Source organism: Monodelphis domestica, chromosome 2, assembly GCF_027887165.1.
Source record: "Monodelphis domestica isolate mMonDom1 chromosome 2, mMonDom1.pri, whole genome shotgun sequence".
In the NCBI taxonomy this organism is placed as follows: domain Eukaryota; kingdom Metazoa; phylum Chordata; class Mammalia; order Didelphimorphia; family Didelphidae; genus Monodelphis; species Monodelphis domestica.
The window spans coordinates 338,139,356-338,162,141 of record NC_077228.1 but is presented as its reverse complement, the minus strand read 5'-3'; the positions used below and the strand labels follow the sequence as shown (position 1 = coordinate 338,162,141).

The following is a 22,786-nucleotide window of genomic DNA, read 5'->3' as shown; positions in this document are numbered from 1 at the left end:
TTTTTTAACCTCATTGCCTTCTGTCTTAGAATTGATATTTTATATTGGTTCTAAGGGGGTAAAAGTTAGGCAATGGAGGTTAAGTAACTTACCCAGAGTTACACAGCCAGGAAATATGTAAAGTCGATGAGGATCTCCCATTTCCAGACCTGGCTTTATCCCCTGAGCTGCCTAAATGTTCTCCTTCCTCCCTCCCCCCAGCCCCTATTGTAATTTTTTGCTTATGCTCTTGGAAGATAAAAGAAAAGAACAAAGAAATTTTCACAAGATGATAGCATTTCCACTTTATGTTTTCTTTTTCTGCCATTAAATTACTTGATCTCCTTTCTTTTAGTTTCCTCCCCTTTAACAGGGTTTGGGCCCCACCACTGCTGACTTTGTCTTCTACAAACCCCAGCAATTTAATTTACATAGTTAATTATCTACCTTGAGTGAGGGACTATATACCTGGTGCTAAGGATACCAAGAAAAGCAACACTCCTTGCTCTCATGGATCCTATGTTATCTTGGGGATTGAGAGGGAAAAGATGGCAACTACAAAAGGAGCTATTTGCTCTTGTGAGTTAAATATGTGCTTTTTTGTTTTTTTTCAAAACCGTCCCCACCCCCACAGGTTGATTTTTGGTGTTGTTGTTTGTCATTTTATAATTAGAGTTTAAGAAGTTTCATAGTGTTATATAGAGAGTCATATTCTGTTTTCCCTACATTGGGGTTTACTGGAAAATAGTATAGTTTTTTCACATTCTGCTTATTTGACATATTGGCAGCTTTTGACTTTTGCTATAATTTCTTTTTTTGTATATAACCTTTGAAAAATGTGTCCCAATGTTTATGCTGAGATTCACACTAAGAAATAATCCAAAAGAAAATAACATTCCACCCCAGAAACAATTTGGACTGACTTAACATGCTTCTTTGATTTAGGTAAAATTCTTACTTCATAGATAATAGAATCTGTCCAAATTCCTTAGTTATTATAATAATACACTACAGTAGTATGTCATGGTACGGAACTATTCTTAAGAAGATTTTATTTTCTCTGATACCTAAAGCAAAATGCACAAGGTGGGGATCGTATACATTTTTTACACAAACTTAATTATACATTCATCTCTTTTATGTCCATCTAAAGAAGCAATTTTAAAAATAGATCTTTAAGAAAAAAGGTTTGTATTCTTTTACATTTGTTATTGTTTCATATATAAGCTGGTCATTCAAATACTCAGCAGGAAATAATTTATTTCAGTTATTAAAATTCTAGCTTAAGGATGCTTAAGTTGGTATAGACAAATCTTTTATCAATGGACAAACTTGTCCAGGGTTTTTTTAATTTCTTAAAATCTTTTCATGAAAAGGCATCATAGCTATAAGTCCATTTGGTAGTATAATGATTAACCTTATGTAACATAATCAAACATAACCTAAAACTGTTATAGTTTTAGAGTGCTATATGTTTGTACATTTTACAGCTTTTTAAAAAAAATCTTACCTTCTGTCTTAGAATCAAAGTGGTAAGGACTAGGCAATGAGGGTTAAGTGACTTACCCAGGGTCACACAGCTAGGAAGTATCTGAGGCCAGATTTTAATCTAGGACCTCCTGTCTCTAGGTCTGGTGCTCAATCCACTGAGCCACCCAGCTGCCCTCTATGGCATATTATAATATGCAGTGTTAAATATTTATGTATTGGTTACCCAGAAGTTTAAAATTAGGGCTTGTCTTTGTTTTTATTCGTTGAATTATTTTATTTTCTTTAAAAATTTTTCTCCCTCTGTACTTTTTATTTCCTTTTCTACTCAAGGCCCAGCAGTGAGAAACTTTCACAGTCTGTAATTGATGGAGTTTCTGTTTTAGGAGGCCAATACCATGGTATGTATTCATCTAGAATTTCACATTTCATTTTAAAGATGATTATAATAGGGCAACTTAGAGGATGTAGTTTACAAGAAAACTCTGTTATAAGAGGAGCTGAATCTATAAATAAGAGAACGAAGGATGTTTTTTACAAAGCATTTGGTCTTACTTTGAGTTCAAATTAGGGAATCTGTGTTGGGCTTCCCCCAGTACCTAAATTGCCAATCTCTTCCTGACTGTCAAATAGGAAACATCTGCTGCCTGCAAGGGGACTGTCCCATACCCTCATGTATTCATTAAGATAATCCACTTGCATCCTAGATGGTAGTCGAAGAACCTCTCCCCAGGGTGTCTAACTCCATAAAAGGGAAAGAGTCTGAGAGTGTAGTGAGGAATTGGGTACTTCTGACCTCATTACCAGATTACAGTGAATATTGTCCCATCATTGACACATGGTGAGACTTTCGGTGCTTTTTAGAAATATATATAGCTTTTCCAATAGGAAAAAGAAAAGGGGCAAGAATTGATTTTTCAACTTAAAAATAGAAAATTGAATAAAAAAAAAGATATTTTGAAATAACAAAAGGCCTTGGTGACAGATGACCAAAACATCAACATTTAATATTAATGCATGTTTCTATCATGTGTTCAAAAGACATTGTCCTATATAGATAAGGTTCAAGGTAAGGAAAGGGCAAAAAATGATTCCAATAGTTCTGGCCTGGGAGTCTGAAAGAATAGTACTAATGAGAAAAGTTGGAAATGTTGGGCTAGTTTAGGGGAGAAGAGGAGCTTGTTCAGTTTGGGGCACCTTTGAAGTGATGCCAAGATATAAGTGTAGAATAGTCCTGCAGACAGATGGAAGCACAAATGATGTCAAGGTTGTTCAGGAGTTATCATATAGAGGTGAGTTCTGAAGCAATGGGAAACAGTGATACTGAGAGCAAATACTGCACAAGAAGAAAAAAGTACTTTGGGAAAATAAAGAGCTAGTCAGAAAGAAACAGGAAAAACAAATTCCTACATTGATCATGCCTATATATTTGATTCTGTACTCCCAAGTCCATTACAGTTTGGTCAGGAGGTAGGTGCCTTACTGCAATGCATCATGCTATCTATCAGGTTGGTCATTATATTGATCTTTACAATGTTATTGTATGAGTTGTTCTTATGGTTCTTCTTACTTCATTCTGCCTCACTTCATGCCAGTGTTTCTCAGGTTTTGCCCTTTCTTTTCTTTTGTTTACATTTATTTAATACTTTATCTTCTAAGGCAACTGGTGATGGATGGAGCACTGACTCTGGAGTCAAAAAGATTGAGTTCAAATCCTGCTTAAATCACTAGTTATGTGACCAAATGGGCATCATTCAATATGCTTGCCTTGGTTTCCTCAATTGTCAAATAGGGATAATAACAACGGGGCTGTCATGAGGCTCAAATGAGGATAATATTTGTTTAATAGCACTTAGCATAGTACTTGACACATAGTAGGCACTCTATAAATGCTAATTCTCCCTTCCTCTATTTTTTTCTTCCATTTTCCAGGCGTTAATCATTTAATACCTTAATTATTGCTTTTATTTAACATTGCCTATATTTATTATAATCTCCCTCTCAGAGAGCCATTCTTTTTTTTTTTAATTTTATAGTATTTTATTTGATCATTTCCATGCATTATTCATTAAAGACAAAGATCATTTTCTTTTCCTCCCTCCCACCCCCCGTAGCCGACGTGTGATTCCACTGGGTATCACATGTGTTCTTGATTCGAACCCATTGCCATGTTGTTAGTATTTGCATTAGGGTGTTCCTTTAGAGTCTCTCCTCTGTCATGTCCCCTCAACCGCTGTAGTGAGGCAGTTGCTTTTCCTCGGTGTTTCTACTCCCTCAGTTTGTCCTCTGCTTATGGATAGTGTTTTTTTCTCCTAGATCCCTGCAGATTGTTCAGGGACATTACACCGCCACTAATGGAGAAGTCCATTACGTTCGATTATACCACAGTGTGTTTGTCTCTGTGTACAATGTTCTCCTGGTTCAGAGAGCCATTCTATAACAAGGAATAAAAAAAGGGGGGGGGGGGTGGATTTAGCAAAATAAACCAGATACAAAAAAGCCCCCTGTAATCAACTCTAAAGAAGTTTTTTTCTTTTCGTTTTTCTTCATTGGGACCAAGTGTGGTCATGATAATTTCACAGCATTCATTTTCTTCTTTGGGTCTGCTTACTTGCATCAGTTCATATAAATCTTCCTATGGTCTACTATATTCTTATTCATTGTTTCAGTACATTCATGTACTTCCCAATCAATGGGTACCTCCTTTTTTTTCTAATTCTCTGGAAAAATTCATACAAATTCATTCCAAAAGTGCTGTATGAATATTTTGGTGTCTTTGCCTAGCAGTAGGCTCTTTGGTTCAGAGAGTATGGATATTTTAGTCACTTGCTTAGCATAACTACAAATTATTTTCCAGAATTGAACCAATTCTCAGCTCTACTAACCCCTCTCCAACATGGACACTTGTATTTAAAAGCATATAAATTAAGTCCTTTCTAGTGCTTTTCCCTTCTAATGTATTATAAATATTATTGCCAGAGTAATTTTTCTAAAATATTATTTTTATTACTTTTCTACTTAAGAACTTTAGTTTGCTTCCTCCTTTTTTCTTGTCATATCATATTCATACTCCTTTGCCTGGTTTTTAAGGCTCATTGGGATGAGCCCCATGCTTAAATCTTGGCATTTCCCAATAGCCAACCTTCATTTCAGTTAATATCTCCAAACCATTCCTGTCACATTAACATGCTTATTTGTATCTCTACAGTTTTGCTTGTACTGTTTATGCTGACTTCCCCCACTTATCACTACTGATTTGAATCTTGACTGCCCTTAAAGGTTCATCTCAAATCCCACTTCTTCCATAAAACTTATTGACTTTTTCCTTCCATGAATTTCTATTTCAATTACTGGTAGAATTGCAGTTTTGGATGTAGTTATCCTTTGTTTTAGGTATTTTACATTTGTTTCTTCATTAGACTGAAAGCTGTTTAAGGGCAGTGACCATGTTTTATCCTTCTTTTATATTCTGTAAGGTGGGATTCATGGTGTTAGATATTTAGTTGGTTTAATTAGTAATTAAAATAATTCCAGGCATAGACAACTTCTGCATTTAATTTTTTTAATTGTTGAGAAATTAACTTGTCAATGATTCACACTTGTACTTTTCTATCACCTTATATTATCTTCACTATTTCTAGAGAAATCTCCTTAGGCACTTTAAACACACACTTATGTCACATACAGACACCCTTCTACCTACTGACTGAGAAGTGTATGAACAGTTTTTACATTATTGATGTAAATAGCAAGATGTTCCTAATTTGGGTGAAGGAGAATTAACAAAAACATGAACTCAGTATTTCAGGTATAAAACCTAAATCAGAGCTTTCTTAACATTTGCATTACTATCAGTGTAGACAATGCAGATGATTTTGAGATGGGTTTGAATGATTTAGTGCATTTGGACATGACTTATCTGCTTATTTTTAAAATGTAGTATTTGGTGGGACTAGCATAATAATAATTTTCTTCATAGCACTCCAGAGCAGGGTATATAAGTATCTCTACCTCCATTTTTCGAATGAGGACACAGGCTCAGAAGTTAAGTCACTTATCCAAGACAACACAGCTAGTGAGGTGGAAAGCTGGAAATTAAATTCAGGTATCCTGGAGTTTCAAGTCTAGTGTTTGATTTATTAACCCCAGCTGCCTAGTGCATTAATATTCTAAAAGGAGACACTCTACTACATTGTAGAGAACCAAGGTTAATAGCATAGTACCATTCAGCCATAGAAACTGCTCATTTCTTTAATCTATACACTTATGCATAGGTGGGATCTGAGGATATAATTTCTGAATTAAAAATGTTTTCTAAGATACATTTTAAAAACTAATTATTTTTTAAATTGTTAAATGCTATAATTGGAATTTTTTTCTACTTTATTTTAAACTATTTTAAGTTCTTGAATTTTATTAGGTGTTCTATTACTTCATCTTCCAGTAATGTAATCATGAACAGTTATTTAAAAATCATTTTACACAGTTGCTATTTACCTGTATGTAGCAAAGCATAAAGTAGGAAGAAATTAAGTTTTCTTATTAACATAAGAATATATTCTGTTCATTTAACGCAGAAATGATTGATATCAGAGCATTCTTTGATGTACGAGGTGAGGTAGGAAGTCAGACATTATCATATGCCTGAAATGAGTTAAGGGTAGCAAAACTGATATAAGTATCTTAGTAATGTGGAACTCAATCTGTTCTTATTATGAAATGCAGCTGCCTTATTTCTGTAGTTTCTATTGTCTTCTTCCTGATGACTACCTTTCCCATCTCCTCACTTCCACTACCCCTCAAGTTGTAAATGTTCCTTGTATATTTATTTACCACTTAAAATAAACAACAACAACAAAAAAAAACCTCTTCTTACCTTCTAAATCTTGCTCAGGGTCACATAGGTAGGAAGTGTCTGAGACCATATTTTGAACCACTGTGGGGGAGGGGGTTATAAGACATGTGAGGATTTGTTTACTTTGAGTTTAGGTAAAATGTAGGTAATGTGAAAATCAGTTTGACTTTTTTTCTTTATCTCCCTGGTATCTTTTTTTGGGAGACTTGATTTGTCACTCAGCTATTCCCCAGTCTTATTTTTTGTTTGTTCTCATTTAATTAAGATATATGGTAATTGATGCTTTCATTGCAGATTATGGCTTAGTAACAACACCTCAGCTTCACTACTTGGTGTGCTGTCAAAATACTAATGGGCAGTATGGGAAGGCAACTATAGAAGGTTACTACCAGAAACTCTCCAAGGCCTTTGTGGAGCTTACAAAACAGGTGAAAATCTTTTTTTAAAAATGTGTTTTAGTGTTTGACTTTGAACAGTCAATGAATAAGTAAGTGACTGCTTCAGTCAAAAAACATTTGCATTGTCATTTATTTTTAATAATAGTATCCAGATGACAATTTTTTTTTAAACCTTTACCTTCCATCTTGGAATCGTGTATTGGTTCCAAGGCAGAAGAGTAGTAAGGGGTAGGCAATGGGGGTCAAGTGACTTGTGGAGGATTACACAGCTGGGCAGAGTCTGAGGCCAGATTTGAACCTAAAACCTCCCATCTCTAGGCCTGGCTCTCAATCCACTGAGCTACCCAGTTGCCCCCCAGATGACAAATTTTAACACATATCTCTTGATAACAAATTCCAGGAGTCTTTATTTTTTAAACAAAACTTTATTGATGCCTTCTGGTTTTTACATCATTCATATCTGGATAAGTCTATCTATTCATTACCTTTCTCCTGTCCATCCCATCTTTCCCTCTGTAACAAAGGAGAAAATAGGTAGTTGAGCAGTACAAAAATGTTGACTATTTGACAGTATGTATGCTATATTCCATGCCCCTGGTGTCCACTTCTCCAGGAAATGGAGGTGGGTATTTTTAAGAGTTAATATTAGTTATTTTATGTAGTCCATTTCCTATGTAAAAACTTATGCCAAATATAATAGGTTTCTAGGGCCATAGCATGTCCCACCAGGGAAATTATTCAAATTATCAAATTTAACTGGATTAACTTCGATGTTTCTTGGTTTTACTATTGGTACTTTTTGAGGGACCCCTCTAAAACTATGAGAGTACATATGGTACAAAGTTTATCTTTGTTGAAGGATGTTTGTGTTTTTTTTTAAACATTTCATTTTATTCTCTCCCTTACATCTTTCTCTCCTTTTAAAGACTTTTAGAAGTGGTGATGAGTACAGAGCTTTGAAAATTGACTGTGCAAGTGGTATAGGAGCCCTGAAACTGAAGGAGATGGAATGCTATCTTCCACGAGAACTATCACTTCACCTCTTTAATGATGGAACCAAAGGAAAACTCAATCACTTGTGTGGGGCTGATTTTGTGAAAAGTCATCAGAAACCTCCACTAGGTATGTAGTAGTATTGCCCATATAAAGTTTGATCCTTAACCAATGATAGAGCTAGAAAGTGACATATGAGGAAGCTGAGGCCTATACAACTAAAATAATAGCAGCACTGGTTCACTAATCTAGGCCTTCTTCTGTTATTTTATTCTTTCTAGTTGGTAAGGCAACTTTCAGCTGAGAGAAATTCAAAGTAAATATACTTAGGTTTATTTTAATGTGCTCATGATGTCACAAAGTTTTAATTTTGAATAGGTTCTCAAGACATGGCAATGATTTTTGTTGGTACTCACCTTTCCCCAAGTCTTTGTGTCACCTTAATAACTGCAATACCTTCTTTGTGTAAGGTGTTCACATAAGCAATATGTTAAATGATAAGGAATAGAGAAAAATCTTCAGATTTTGAGAGCAGCAGTGGTAATATATCTTCATATTTAGGTGGTGAATACTCTTAGTTGGTAACTGTGGATTTAATTACTCAGATAACTCCCAGGTTCATATACTCAACCCTAGTTTTTGTCTCTTGAGCTCCAGTCCTATATCAACTGCCATTCCAAATTGGATACCCTATGACATCTCAAATCCAACATTTCCAAAATAGAAATATTTAATTTATTTTTGTCCAGTTTTGCAACCCTAGCTAGGTATTATCCTTTAATTTTTATCCTTCCTCAACTCACATTTTTATTCAGTTACAAAATCTTGTTGCTTTTACATCTACAACATTTTTTAGACCTGAGCTCTTCTCTTGGCTCACACAGCCACCACTAGTACAGAACCTACCTGGTTTCTTTGTTTCAAGCCTCTCCCTTTATTCCATTCTCCACTAGCAGCCAAAGTAATTTTACTAAAGAGCAGTTTGGTCTCTGGCACTTTCCTCACTCCAGTGTTCCTCACTCACCTGTTTTTTTTCTATGTGTTTTACACAATACCTTGCAGAACCTGGTGGTGTTACTTTGCTTTTTTGAGCTATGTCTTCATAATGACAATTGACTTTTTAAATTTTGGCCTGTTTTTTTTTTTAACTTTATTTGGTCATTTCCAAACATTATTCATTAGAGACAAAGATCATTTTCTTTTCCTCCCCCCCCCCCCTCCCATAGCCAACACGTGATTCCACTGGGTATCACATGTGTTCTTGATTCGAACCCATTGCCATGTTGTTGGTATCTGCATTAGAGTGTTCATTTAGAGTCTCTCCTCAGTCATATCCCCTCCACCCCTGTAGTCAAGCAGTTGCTTTTCGTCGGTGTTTTTACTCCCACAGTTTGTCCTCTGCTTGTGGATAGTGTTTTTTCTCCTAGATCCCTGCAGATTGTTCAGGGACATTGCATTGACACTAATGGAGAAGTCCATTACGTTCGATTGTACCACAGTGTATTAGTTTCTGTGTACAATGTTTTCCTAGTTCTGCTCCTCTTGCTCTGCATCACTTCCTGGAGGTTGTTCCAGTCTCCATGGAATTCCTCCACTTTATTATTCCTTTTAGCACAATAGTATTCCATCACCAACATATACCACAATTTGTTCAGCCATTCCCCAATTGAAGGGCATCCCCTCATTTTCCAATTTTTTGCCACCACAAAGAGCACAGCTATGACTTTTCTTGTACGTTTCTTTTTCCTTATTATCTCTTTGGGGTACAGACCCAGCAGTGCTATGGCTGAATCAAAGGGTAGACAGTCTTTTATTGCCCTTTGGGCATAGTTCCAAATTGCTCTCCAGAATGGTTGGATCAATTCACAACTCCACCAGCAATGAATTAGTGTCCCTACTTTGCCACATCCCCTCCAGCATTCATTACTTTCCTCTGCTGTCATGTTAGCCAATCTGCTAGGTGTGAGATGATACCTCAGAGTTGTTTTGATTTGCATCTCTCTGATTTTAAGAGATTTAGAGCACTTTTTCATGTGCTTATTAATAGTTTTGATTTCTTTATCTGAGAACTGCCTATCCATGTCCCTTGCCCATTTATCAATTGGAGAATGGCTTGATTTTTTGTACAATTGATTTAGCTCTTTATAAATTTGAGTAATTAAACCTTTGTCAGGTTTTTATGAAGATTGTTTCCCAATTTGTTGCTTCCCTTCTGATTTTAGTTACATTGGTTTTGTTTGTACAAAACCTTTTTAATTTGATGTAGTCAAAATGATTTATTTTACATTTTGTGACTCTAAGTCTTGCTTGGTTTTAAAGTCTTTCCCTTCCCAAAGGTCTGACGTGTATACTATTCTGTGTTCACCTAATTTACTTATAGTTTCCTTCTTTATGTTCAAGTCATTCATCCATTTTGAATTTATCTTGGTGTAGGGTGTGAGGTGTTGATCCAAACCTAATCTCTCCCACACTGTCTTCTAATTTTCCCAGCAGTTTTTATCAAATACTGGATTTTTGTCCCAAAAGCTGGGGTATTTGGGTTTGTCATATACTGTCTTGCTGAGGTCACTTACCCTAAGTCTATTCCACTAATCCTCCTTTCTGTCTCTTAGCCAGTACCAAATTGTTTTGATGGCTACTGCTTTATAGTATAGTCTGAGATCTGAGACTGCAAGGCCACCTTCCTTTGTATTTTTTTTTTCATTATTTCCCTGGATATCCTTGATCCTTTGTTCTTCCAAATGAACTTTGTTATGGTTTTTTCTAAATCAGTAAGTCTTTTTCGTTTTATATGCTTAACTTTAACACAGCAATTTAAATTTGACATTTTACATAAAGCATTATAAAGCGTTTTATATCTTCCATTTCTTAGAGGATTGTGAGGTAGGTACAGCAACTATATTTTATTATTATTCCAGTTTTGAAGATGAGGAATCTGGGTCAGAGAAGTTGTACTTTCTCATCACTTAACTAGCAGCCATCAGGAATTGATTAAGCAATTACTATCTGGTAGGCACTATGCTAAATTCTTGGGATATAGTAAAAGGCAAAAATATGCTCCCTACCCTCAAGCTCACATTTCAATGGACCACAGCAGCTGGGACTTGAATCCATCTGATTACAAGTCCATATTGTGCCATTTTCAGTGTGGTTTTCTTTGATTCATATTGTGGAAAAGAGCCCCTCATTTTGTGATTCATAAAGGCGAGGCTGGGTATTCTGCTGCTGCCATGATTTCTCAAAATTCAGCTATATATCAAGTTCTTCTGTTGTAGCCTAGAGAGCACCAGGCTTAGAATCTGAAAGAACTAAATTTGACTCTAGCCAATGACACTTAACTAGCTACATGACCCTGGGCAAGTTGCTTACCTAAGTTCCTTCATATGCAAAATGGAGGTAATAGTGCCTACCTCACAGACATGTTGAGGATCAAATGAGATAATAAAAGTGCCTTGAAGTGCAACATTAGTTATTATTTATTCATTTGAAGTTGTAAGTAATAATGCAGTTTATCTTGAAAATTGCTTAAGACCTTAGTTCCTGTAGGTGTTAAAATTGTGTGGTTACTCCGCCTCTCTCTGCACACTACAGTTTTAATTCTGGCCATCTATCATGATTATTACTTGTGGGGGTTTTCAGTCATTAAAATAAATTAATAAATATAATAATAAAAATAAACATTTAAAAAACAAATAAAACAAAACAAAGTTTTATGTACTTACTGATGGTTAGTAACTAAATTAATCCACGAGTTATATGAATTAATTGCAAAAAGTTATTGTGATCCTTTTAACTTAAACCTTTCAAGGAGCTTGTTCAAAGTGCTTAAGAGGCTGAATTTTCTTAGAACAAATCTTAGTAAATTCTAGATGACAAACAATGGATTATGGTCCATTTTTAGTAACAGTATTTTATTCAAATTTCAGTTAAGCCAGGGATTTTTGAAGAGTACTCATGGATTTTAAAAATATACTTTTATTTGTAAAGACCATAAAGATTTGCTTCTTTAGTCTACTTGTTTAAAAAATTTTCCTTTTTCATGAAATGACAATTGCATATTATCGAAGTATGACCCTTGGGAAATCTTTTGGAGATCATGGCTTTCATTAAACAGTAGAGCTCATGGACACACTGGTCTCTAGGGAATTTTTTACCCATAATGATTTCAACTTTATGTTGATTTTATAACTGTAATATTCAAATAACTATGCTTTTAAATTGTTCCTCATACCAGGAATAGAAGTAAAGCCCAATGAGAGATGTTGCTCCTTTGATGGAGATGCAGATAGAATTATTTACTACTACAATGATGCTGATGGCCGCTTCCATCTTATAGATGGAGACAAAATAGCAACTCTGATTAGCAGCTTTCTTAAAGAGCTTCTCTCAGAGGTAAGAAGAGGTTCTTGGATCTTAACAATGAAACAGTACTCTTATTCCCTTCTTTGCATGCCATATGAAAGTTTTTGATGGGGAGGGGGGAACAGCTGGGTGGCTCAGTGGATTGAGAAGCCAGGCCTGAAGACAGGAGGTCCTGGGTTCAAATATGGCCTCAGATACTTCCTAGCTGTGTGACCCTGAGCAAGTCACTTGACCCCTATTGCCTAGCCCTTACCACTTTAATGCCTTGGAACCAATACACAGTATTGATTCTAAGACTGAAGGTAAGGGTTAAAATAAACAAAAAGACTTTGTACATGGCCTGAGGTTGCCAGAGGATGTGGCAGTTCTAATTATTTGAGGCTAAGGACATTTAAAGCATGGAATCTCATTTCTGGATACAGGGCAAAGTACTTTTAATTAACTAACATGTTAATAAAGATTCTAAAGTATCTTGCTTCCCAACATCTTACATCTAATCATGACCTTGGATTTCCAGAGTTTACTAGCTTATTCTCTGATCTTTAGAACACTAATGAATGTTCTTTTCTATTTTCCTTCAGGTTATATTAAATAATCAAATTACATACTTCTCTATAATACCAGTGATAAAAATCCAACCCGACAAAACAGTAATCAGGGAATGATTATTCACATTATGTAGACTTCAAATTACAAAGATTTATAATAGAATTGCTTAGAACTCCTCAAAAGTATTTTAAAATAGTACTTTCTGCTGATTTCTGCACCTGTAATTTGTTATGGGTTCAAAAACAATAGTTAAGTTTCATGATTGTGTTTGTTCAGGTTGGAGAAAATTTGAAGATTGGTATTGTACAAACGGCATATGCTAATGGGAGTTCAACACGTTATCTAGAAGAAGTCATGAAGGTATTAACTTTCTGATATTTTTTGATGATTGCAGCTTATTGTTATTGCCCCCCCTTTCCCCTGCATTTAGTAAGTTAAAAGTACATTTATTACAAATACTTTGTTTTTGAAAGGTGAGAAACAATAGTGCTTATGACTTTGCTGGCTTATGTTATATAAAGCAGGGCTGAGCTGTGTATGACCTATGTTCCATGTTTGAGAACCTGTTTCAAAAACTATTAATTTGACTGTTTACCTATACACATTGCCCCACCAGTAAAACAGAAGCCTTGTGAGAACAGGGAATGTTTTGGTTTGGGATTTTTGTCACAGAGTTTTGCACATATGAAGGACTTGATAAATGTTTAAAATAGATTTGTATTTAAATGTTGTCTGTGCTTCTTTTAAGTTCCAAAGCTATCTTTTTTTATTCTTTCAAGTTATCATAACTATAGAGCACATGCTGTTCATGTTAACCTTTTGGCACAATCACCCCTCTACTCCCAAAACAAAAACTGTGGATCCCATTTCCTATTGAATAATCCCACACTTTTTGCCTACTATGCAAAGCCTCCCTTTATCTTTTCAGGCTTCTGTCTTTCACAACTCCTTTTCTTGTAACTAGACTAGATGCTTGTTTGCTAAATATTCCCTTTACACTTCCTCTGCCTCTTCTAAGTCTCTTTAGCTCTGCTAAATCTCAAATGTTTTCTTAGCCGCCTTAGCATATTTTCTAAAACATTTTTTCTTTCCTTCAACTAAAACAGGCTTCTATTTCCTTTAGCACCTAATAGTATTAAAAAATAGCGTTTGTCATATATACTCAATAGTTTTGATCAGTTGTGAAATAACAATATGCATAGAAAATAAAGAATGTATAATTATCAATGTATCTATCAGATAAGCAAGGGGAATGCTTATAAATTGAAAGAGTAATGGTACATCTGGGAATGGACCTGTTCTGTTTATTGGTCAATAAGCAAGCAAAATACTTGTAAAGCGCTAGATAGTTTATCTTTTAAAAAAAAACCAAACCAACCCTGTACTACTTCTCTAGTTATTCTATACCATTATCTGTTATTGAAATAACTCTGATGCCTTTGTAGCACTGTGCCTCCAAGCCCTGTTTTTAATCTACCTTTAGAAATTATACTGGTTATCAAAACAATATGGTACTGGCTAAGAGACAAAGGGGAGGATCAATGGAATAGACTTGGGGTAAACATCCTTAGCAAGATAGTATATGATAAACTCAAAGATCCCAGCGTTTGGGACAAAAATCCACTATCTGACAAAAACTGCTGGGAAAATTGGAAAACCGTATGGGAGAGATTAGGTTTAGATCCACATCTCACACCCTATACCAAAATAAATTCAGAATAGGTGAATAATTTAAATATAAAGAAGAAAACTATAAGTAATTTAGGTGAACATAGAAGAGTATGCCTGTTAGATCTATGGGAAAGGAAAGAATTTAAGACCAAGCAAGAGATAGAGAATATTACAAAATGTAAAATGAATAATTTTGATTATATTAAATTAAAAAGGGTTTGTATGAACAAAACCAATGCAACCAAAGTTAGAAAGGAAGCAACAAATTGGGAAAAAATCTTTATAACAAAAACTTCTGACAAAGGCCTAGTTTCTCATATTTATAGGGAGGGTAAGTCAGTCATACAAAAAAAATCAAGCTATTCCTCAATAAATGGTTAAGGGACACAAATAGGCAGTTTTCATAAAATAAAGATAAATCAAAACTATATCAATAAGCACACGAAAAAGTGTTCTAAATCTCTCAAATTATAAAATTACAAATCAAAACAACTCTGAGGTACCACCTCCCACTTAGCAGGTTGACAAATATGACAGCAAAGAAAAGTAATAAATGTTGGAGAGGTTGTGGCAAAATTGGGACATTAATGCATTGCTGGTGGAGTTGTGAATTGATCTAACCATTCTGGAAGGCAATTAAAAGACATTTAAAAGAATGCATGCCCTTTGACCCAGCCATAGCACTGCTGGGTCTGTACCCCAAAGAGATAATAAGGAAAAAGAAACGTACAAGAAAAGTCATAGCTGTGCTCTTTGTGGTGGCAAAAAATTGGAAAACAAAGGGATGCCCTTGGATTGGGGAATGGCTGAACAAATAGTGGTATCTGATGGTGATGGAATACTATTGTGCTGAAAGCAATGATGAACTGGAGGAATTCCATGGGAACTGGAACGACCTCCAGGAATTGATGCAGAGTGAGAGGAGCAGAACCAGGAGAACATTATACACAGAGACTGATAACACTGTGGTACAATCGAATGTAATGGACTTCTCCATTAGCAGCAATGCAATGAATGACCTAGGACAATCTAGAGGAACTTATGAGAAAGAATACTATCCACATCCAGAGAAAGAATTGTTGAAAGTAGAAACACAGAAGAAAAACATATTATTGATGACATGAGTCAATGGGGATATGATTGGGGATGTTGACTTTAAAGGACCACTCTATTGCAAATATGAATAACATGGAAAAAGGTTTTGAACAATGAAACATGTATAAACCAGTGGAATTGCTCGTTGGCTCTGGGAGGGAGGAGAAGAGAGGGAAAACATGAATCATGGAACCATGGAAAGATATTCTAAATTAAATAACTAAAATAATGAAGTAAATGTATGAATAAAAAATACACAATATTTAAAAAATAAATATAAATAAAAGAATTACTCTGCCAACAGAAAAGGACACTGGGAAACTATTAAGCTTTCTTCTTTCTTTATGTTCCCATTGATAGGTACCTGTTCATTTTACCAAAACAGGAGTAAAACATTTGCACCACAAGGCTCAAGAGTTTGATATAGGAATTTATTTTGAAGCCAATGGCCATGGCACAGTAAGTTCTCTCTAACACAACTTTCTGGTTTTTAGTGGATAACTTCTCCATTCTCTGTGTGATTTCATCAGTGTAGAATTCTCTTAACCAATGTTTCCTCTGCAACTAAAGAGTCTTAGTCGCCTAGGTCACTGAGCCATTATGTATCAAAGGCAAGATTTGAACTCAGATCTTTCTGTCTGAGGTCAGTTCTCTACTTCTATAGAACATTTTCCCCCAAGAGTCACCTACTGGGGCAGCAAGGTGGCTCAGTGGATAGAGAGCCTGGCTTGGTGATGGGAAGTCTTGGGTTAAAATTTGGCTTCAATTACTTCCCAACTATGTGACTCTGGGCGAGTCATTTAACTAACTTCAGTTGCCTAGCCCAGCCTTTATCTTACTTAGAACCCATTCTTAGTATCAATTCTAAGAGAAGGGCTAAAAAAAAAAAAGCCACCTATTCAAATGACCAAAAATAAGCATTTGGCTGTCATAGTTTTTATGTAGTTTATATAAAAAGTACTTGTATAATTAGCTACATATATAGTAGGTTCAAGTTAATGCCTACCTACCCCCAAATACCCTAAAGTATGTCAATAGAAACCTAAAATATTTGCCTAAATTTCAGTATTTTGTGGTATTATCATCGTTCTAAAGTTTAGTTTAAAACTACATCTACTAGCAATCTACTAGTGAACAAATTTATTTCTTGTTTTGTGAAAATGTCTGTATCTTTATATAAGCTAAAACATATAAACTTTTGCTATGTGAAAGAAAAGAGTAAAGGTGTCTGCTTTGCCATGATTACAGTTGTGTCCTCCCTTCCTACTCTGTCCCATGCAACATTCTATATGAATTTACAGATAGTAACTGAAAAATTTAACTCTAGAAGTTAATAGCCATCAGCTTTTTCAGATGCAATTGGAAACACAAGAAACTATAGGGCTTTTGATGTGATGAGATTTCTCTAAATAATTAGCTCTTTGGTTTAATTTTCAGCAAACTGACAGCCACTTAGCATGTCTTTTATTGATGTTGGTTTTCCTTTTTATAATAAAGTCATAATTATTAGGGGTTTTCAACTTCACATGCGTTACATCTAGCCTTTCAAAACTCCCCTTAAAATTTTCTAATATATTTCCTTTCTACAGAAATTTTAATGAAATACCTTCAGTGCTCTAGTAGCTACAGTTGGGTCACTTGTTCCTGCACCTGGGACCTTTCTTTCTCTTTCCCTCTAGTCTCATCTTTACTCTTACTAGCTCAGCCAGTCACAGTTATGTAGAAGAATTGGTAGATATGCCTGAACCTTCTCCACTGGTTTAGCTATTGGGTAGGAAAGTAGGCAGACATATGCTAAAAAGCAATGTGTTTCTGGCATCAGTGGCCAGGGCTTATTGACTTTGCTGTTATCTTTTTTTTTAATCTATTTTTGTGCCCCTGTTTTCTATTCTAGTTTCTTTCCATCTTTGTTTTACTAAATGCCACATTAGTCTTAGGGACTCCATTGCCTCCAGATTTTAGCCCAAAGTGGCTTACTGGCATGGGTGTCATCTGAAGCACAGTGTGGCCGAAGGAGCACCAGTCATATCATAACTAAAGTGGAGCTATCACTTCATAGTTTTCTCTTTGCAAAAGGAATGCACTGGCTATGCTTACTCAGGGTTTACTAAGCACTTATACATATTTTCTTTAATCCTCAAAATAATGCAGTGAGGTAGGTACTTCAATTATTAACATCTTGTAGATTAAGGCACTTGAGTTGAATGCAGTTTGGTGATTTAGACATTGTACAACTGGGGTCGGAGGCAGGATTGGAACGTCTTTCAGCTTTATGTGTGAAGGGAGTGTGGAGGAGGTGGAGTTTGAAGTGCTGATTGTAATTTTGTGATTTCATTTCAGGTATTATTTAGTAAGGCTGCTGAAATGAAAATAAGGCAACTGGCAAAAGAGGAAACAGATGGAAAAAAAAGAAAAGCTGCTGTGATGCTTGAAAATGTCATTGACTTGATTAATCAGGTAAGGACAAAAATAATATATTGCTTTAAAAGTGTGCTGCATAATGCACTAGGTGACTTCTTAGAAGATTTAGCATCATTTTCATGTTGATGGGGAAAAAATCCCTATGGGAATAGAGTATCCATTCAGAAGTTACAAAGAGCTGGCTGTAACAAGAGTAAGGCTGGACGGACTCTGGTGATGTTTTGGAATATTGAGAAATAGTCCATTTAATTGTACACCCCCGCCCTAGACATAATCTAATAGCTACTGAGTGTATGTGGAGGAAAAAAATTATAAACATATATATTGTTAGGAGAAATTTATAATTGGCTTCTAATCATTCTTAATTTGTTAAGTTTTAACTGCTGATTTAATAGTAAGTAAAAGTCCCATTTATTAGCTGACTGAATAACTGACAATTACCATAAATCATAAGAATCAAATGATAATGTATAATTAAGTACATATGTATAATAATAATCTTATAATTATAATTATCCTTATAATTATCATCTCTGACCCTTCTCCAACCCGGAGAAGGATGACACGTTGTGGTTTCCAGTCTCCTTACAACATCTCTTTGACTCAGAGCTTTCTGTCCCTAGTATATCTCCTCAGCATTTGGGAACATGTTATAAGGCAGAAGGGATACGACTCTTTCCCTGCCCAGAAGGAAGAAGCATATGCTCATTTTGCCTACTCTAAATACTGGTGTGCTGGGATGCTCAGGGTCTCCCATCATGCAGGGTATGTCTGTAGACCCTGACTTGTGATCAGCAGCTCTCACCATAGTCATTTTGCTCAGGAGATCTTGGCCCAGGCTTTTTCTTTGTTTTTTACAACACTGGTGTATGCTGTCTTGTATCTAGAATGCCTCATCACTCCCATCTCTGGAATCAAAGTCAGGCAGCTAGGTATATGGGGGACAAGTAGAACTCATGAGCCCACCCACACATCCTGGCATTAACACCATGTTCTTCACTCAGCAATTTAGAGAAACAAAAGAGTTTCTTCTTGATAATTGATAATTGATAATTTTTGTGGGATATGTTTATCCACAAAAATCTGTACTTTAAGGAAGGACAAATAAAATGTAGATTTGCACCCCACACACACACACAATTATTGAGGTTAAGAAGAATGCTTAGGAGAGAGGTGCTATGGTTTGATACAGTGACCTGGAATGAGTTGTCTCTTCAGTTATTCCTTTTTCATTCTGTAGACAGTTGGTGATGCCATTTCAGACATGCTATTAATTGAAGCAATCTTGGCTCTAAAAGGCTTGTCAGTACAACAGTGGGATGCTATTTATACAGATCTTCCAAACCGGCAACTTAAAGTCAAGGTGAGACACTCCCTTCTTTGAAAGTTTTTGAAGCCAAACTAATAGATGTGACTTCAGATATCACTGTTACATCTTATTAACTGTTTCTTCAGTCTAGTGAAATACATTACCCTTTTCTATGCTTACTTTGCCTAAATTCATTTGTTTGATTATGTCTAGGTACAAAATGTCTAGGTACTAGACTTTAGGATTCAGGGTATTAAATGATGAGTATAATTCTTTGATTATCATATATGGTTGTTTTAGTGTTGCTTTGATGAACTGTTTTTCTTTTAAATTGTTTTTTACAATTTTTTAAATTGTTTTTACAAGAAGAGTCTATTAAGGAGAGGCATATACATTTTTTAGATATTAAGGAGCTTTATCAACAAAAGACAAAATTTTTAAATATTTAGTTTGAGATATATATATCTCAATATATATATATTTTGAGATATATATATATATATTTTGAGATATATATATATATTTTGAGATATATATATCTCAAACTAAATATTTAAAAATTTTGTCTTTTGTTGATAAAGCTCCTTAATCCCTTTATCTATGATAGTCTTATCAACATTTTCTGACTTTTTGCCTTAGAGTCCATCTTCCTGTTTCACATTTCAACATACTTTAATGTTCTAAGAAAAAGCAGCTAGATTGGATAGTGTTGAAATTAGGAATTTACATTGTGCAAAATGGCAGAAAGTTGAGACTTAATTAAAGAGTTATGCCATATGCTAAAATGAAATGAAATACAGCTCAAATGCTGTAGAGAGAAGCCTTAGCCATTCAGTAGCTTCATTTTAATTTTGAGATAGGAAGGAATAAAAAAGTAAAAGATGGGGACAATAACAAATGAACAAAGATAATTTTTCTCATGTATTAGGTTGCAGATAGACAAGTGATAGATACCACAGATGCCGAGAGACGAGCAGTTACACCCCTAGGACTACAAGAAGTAATTGATGACCTAGTGAAGAAGTATAGGTTCTCCCGGGCTTTTGTCAGGCCATCTGGAACAGAAGATGTTGTCAGAGTATATGCGGAAGCAGATTCACAGGTGGGAATTAAACTATACTCACTGTTTCTTGTTTCTGTAATGTTTTAGCATTTATATCCCCTCCCTTCCCCCACCTCCCCCCCACCAAGTTAAACTTGGCATGGTAGGCAGGACATAGATATGTCAACTATTTGGCCTAAGTTTAGCATTTCCCACAGATCTATCTATAATGTTTACTAAATTAATCTTTAGATTCTTCAGGCCATTATATATTCAGACATATATACATGTATAGATTTAGAGCTAGAAGACACCTCAGAAACTCTTTTTTCCCATCTACAGATGGTAAAGGAACTGAAAAGTCGAGATTAAATTACTTGCCATTAGTATAGAGCCAGGAAAATCTACAAAGTCTCCTTGACTGATGCTGTTAGAAAATGTACTTCCCAGCTATGTGACCCTGGGCAGTCACTTAACCCCCAGTACCTAGCTCTTACTGCTTTGGAACAAATACACATTATTGATGCTAAGATGGGAAGGTAAGGGTTTGAAAAAGAAAAATAAAGAAAATGTATTTCCTAATTAGTTGGAATATTTGGTGTCTCCAGTACTGAGAAGATGTAATTAGCTGAGGTTACTTTCTAGAATCATCCAAAGTCAATTATCAATAGCTTGTGCTATTTAAATTTATTATTATTTGTTAATATTTAAATAGTACAATTTAACCATAACATGCATTATCCAAAGATCAATTGGTCAGAAACTGTCAACTTACTTGGTCTGACTCCAAATCCAGTTACCTTTTTTCATTACCACATGTCTTATTTCTAAAGCAGGAAACTAACTGAAGAGAAGAAGTAATCTGAGGGCATTAAGATAATGCCATCTAAACTTTTGGCCTTAGTGCATTTTCTTTGAAAAATATCAAATATCACTTCTTTGTAGCTTTTTGATTTTCCTGTTTCTTTGTTATGACTGGTTCCTTAAGCATCTATAATTGAAAGCATTCCAAAGTGTAATAACACTAGGCCCTCTTTATCATTCTAGATAGTTCTGAGGCTATATTAATGTCCACATCTAGCTTAAATAAGTGGTTCCTATGGGATTATGGCACAAAAAATTGCTTTAGTCCTTAGGAAAAGTAACCCCAGAGTTATCTGATAAACTATTAGTTGAATATTTATAGCCTCCCTAGAACTTTTGTATAATTTAGTTGTAAGTTTATAAATGGCAGGTAATTTAGAGCCATTTCTAACAAAGACTAGAATATAGAAGAAAGAACTGAAAGTTCCTGCCTTATTTGGAAGAAAATATCTGACTTGTATGCATACAAGTAAAATTAAGTTTTCTACTCAGAAAGATGACAAATAAATGCATTCTATTTGAGTAAGTCAAAGGAAGGACAGAAGGAACAAGTTCTGATGCATTTGTGAAAGCAGGCAAAGAGACCATGCAAGATACCTGAAATTTCAAAGGATATACTAAAAATGAACAAGTAGTAAATATTAAAATACTTACGTGTTTTTTCACTTATTTTAAAAATAATTCACAGGAAAATGCAGATAATCTTGCACATGAAGTTAGCTTGGCAGTATTTCAGCTGGCTGGAGGAGTAGGAGAAGGACCGAAACGAGTTTTCTGATGGAATATTATACCAACTTTAAAAAATTTTTGAAATAAAAATAAGTGCCATTAATATGTAATGATTTATAACATGGGAAGCTTAAAATTTATAAATCAGAATATTTTATGTGTAAATGAAATAAAATAAGTCCTTATTTTCAAAGCAAACATTCAGGATTCTTTATCTTTAATATTATTGTAGTGATTGTTGAAAATTTGATTTCTTGACCTAATGATACTTTAAGCACAGTAAATAAAAGCTTCTAAAAATGTTGCTCTTCCATAAGTCCATTATTACAGGTCTAACAGAGCTTCTGAATACATTAGTTCATAGGTCAGCTTACCTGGTTGCAAAGCACATAATAGATAGGTGGATGGTTACCACATTGGGAAAAAGTAGGTGGATGGTTACCATATTGGGAAAAAGTACTTGGCTTTTCCCATTATTTTTGGATTGTGTTGACTATGGTGGGGCTATCTTGAAAAACATATTCTGTGACCTAAGAATGTATGAAAGGGTATTAGAGACAAAGATATTAGAGTACTTCTCTTTCAAATGGTCACTTCTTTGAAAAAAGCTCAGTGGATTGAGAGCCAGGCCTAGAAACAGGAGATCCTGGGTTCAAATCTGGATTCAGACACTTCCTAGCCATGTGACTCTGGGCAAGTCACTTGACTCCCATTGCCTAGCCCTTACTAGTCTTCTGTCTTGGAACCAATACACAGTATTGATTCTAAGAGAGAAGGTAAGGGTTCTTTAAAAAAAAAAGGAAAGAAAAAGGCACAGCCTATTATACTTGCAGTATAAAATTTTAAATGTGTTCAGTAGAGAAATGGCATGCTATTAGAGTATTAGTAGATTGTGTCTTAATACTTACCATATATAGAGTAGTGCTGCCTAGGGTTCAAAACTAAGGTAGCCTTAGAAATTGGCTATTGTATTTAGTCCATGCCAACTGAGAAATTATAGTGATGGGGGAATACTTAAGTTTGGATGTGAC

At 35.1% G+C, this 22,786-nt stretch overlaps 1 protein-coding gene across 3 annotated transcripts in view; it reads left to right on the top strand.

Annotated features, from left to right (window-relative positions):
* PGM3 (phosphoglucomutase 3) overlaps nt 1–22,055 on the top strand; it is a 28,407-nt gene extending 6,352 nt beyond the window's left edge. For all 3 annotated transcript variants that reach the window (XM_056818537.1, XM_056818538.1, XM_007484258.3), the window contains exons 4-13: nt 1,801–1,868; nt 6,617–6,750; nt 7,647–7,842; nt 11,948–12,105; nt 12,901–12,984; nt 15,751–15,849; nt 17,731–17,847; nt 19,052–19,174; nt 20,049–20,222; nt 21,715–22,055. In XM_056818537.1, the coding sequence (XP_056674515.1) occupies nt 1,801–1,868; nt 6,617–6,750; nt 7,647–7,842; nt 11,948–12,105; nt 12,901–12,984; nt 15,751–15,849; nt 17,731–17,847; nt 19,052–19,174; nt 20,049–20,222; nt 21,715–21,804 (1,243 nt within the window). In that variant the 3' untranslated portion in view covers nt 21,805–22,055. The remainder of the gene's footprint in view (nt 1–1,800; nt 1,869–6,616; nt 6,751–7,646; nt 7,843–11,947; nt 12,106–12,900; nt 12,985–15,750; nt 15,850–17,730; nt 17,848–19,051; nt 19,175–20,048; nt 20,223–21,714) is intronic.
* Nucleotides 22,056–22,786: the final 731 nt, after the last annotated feature.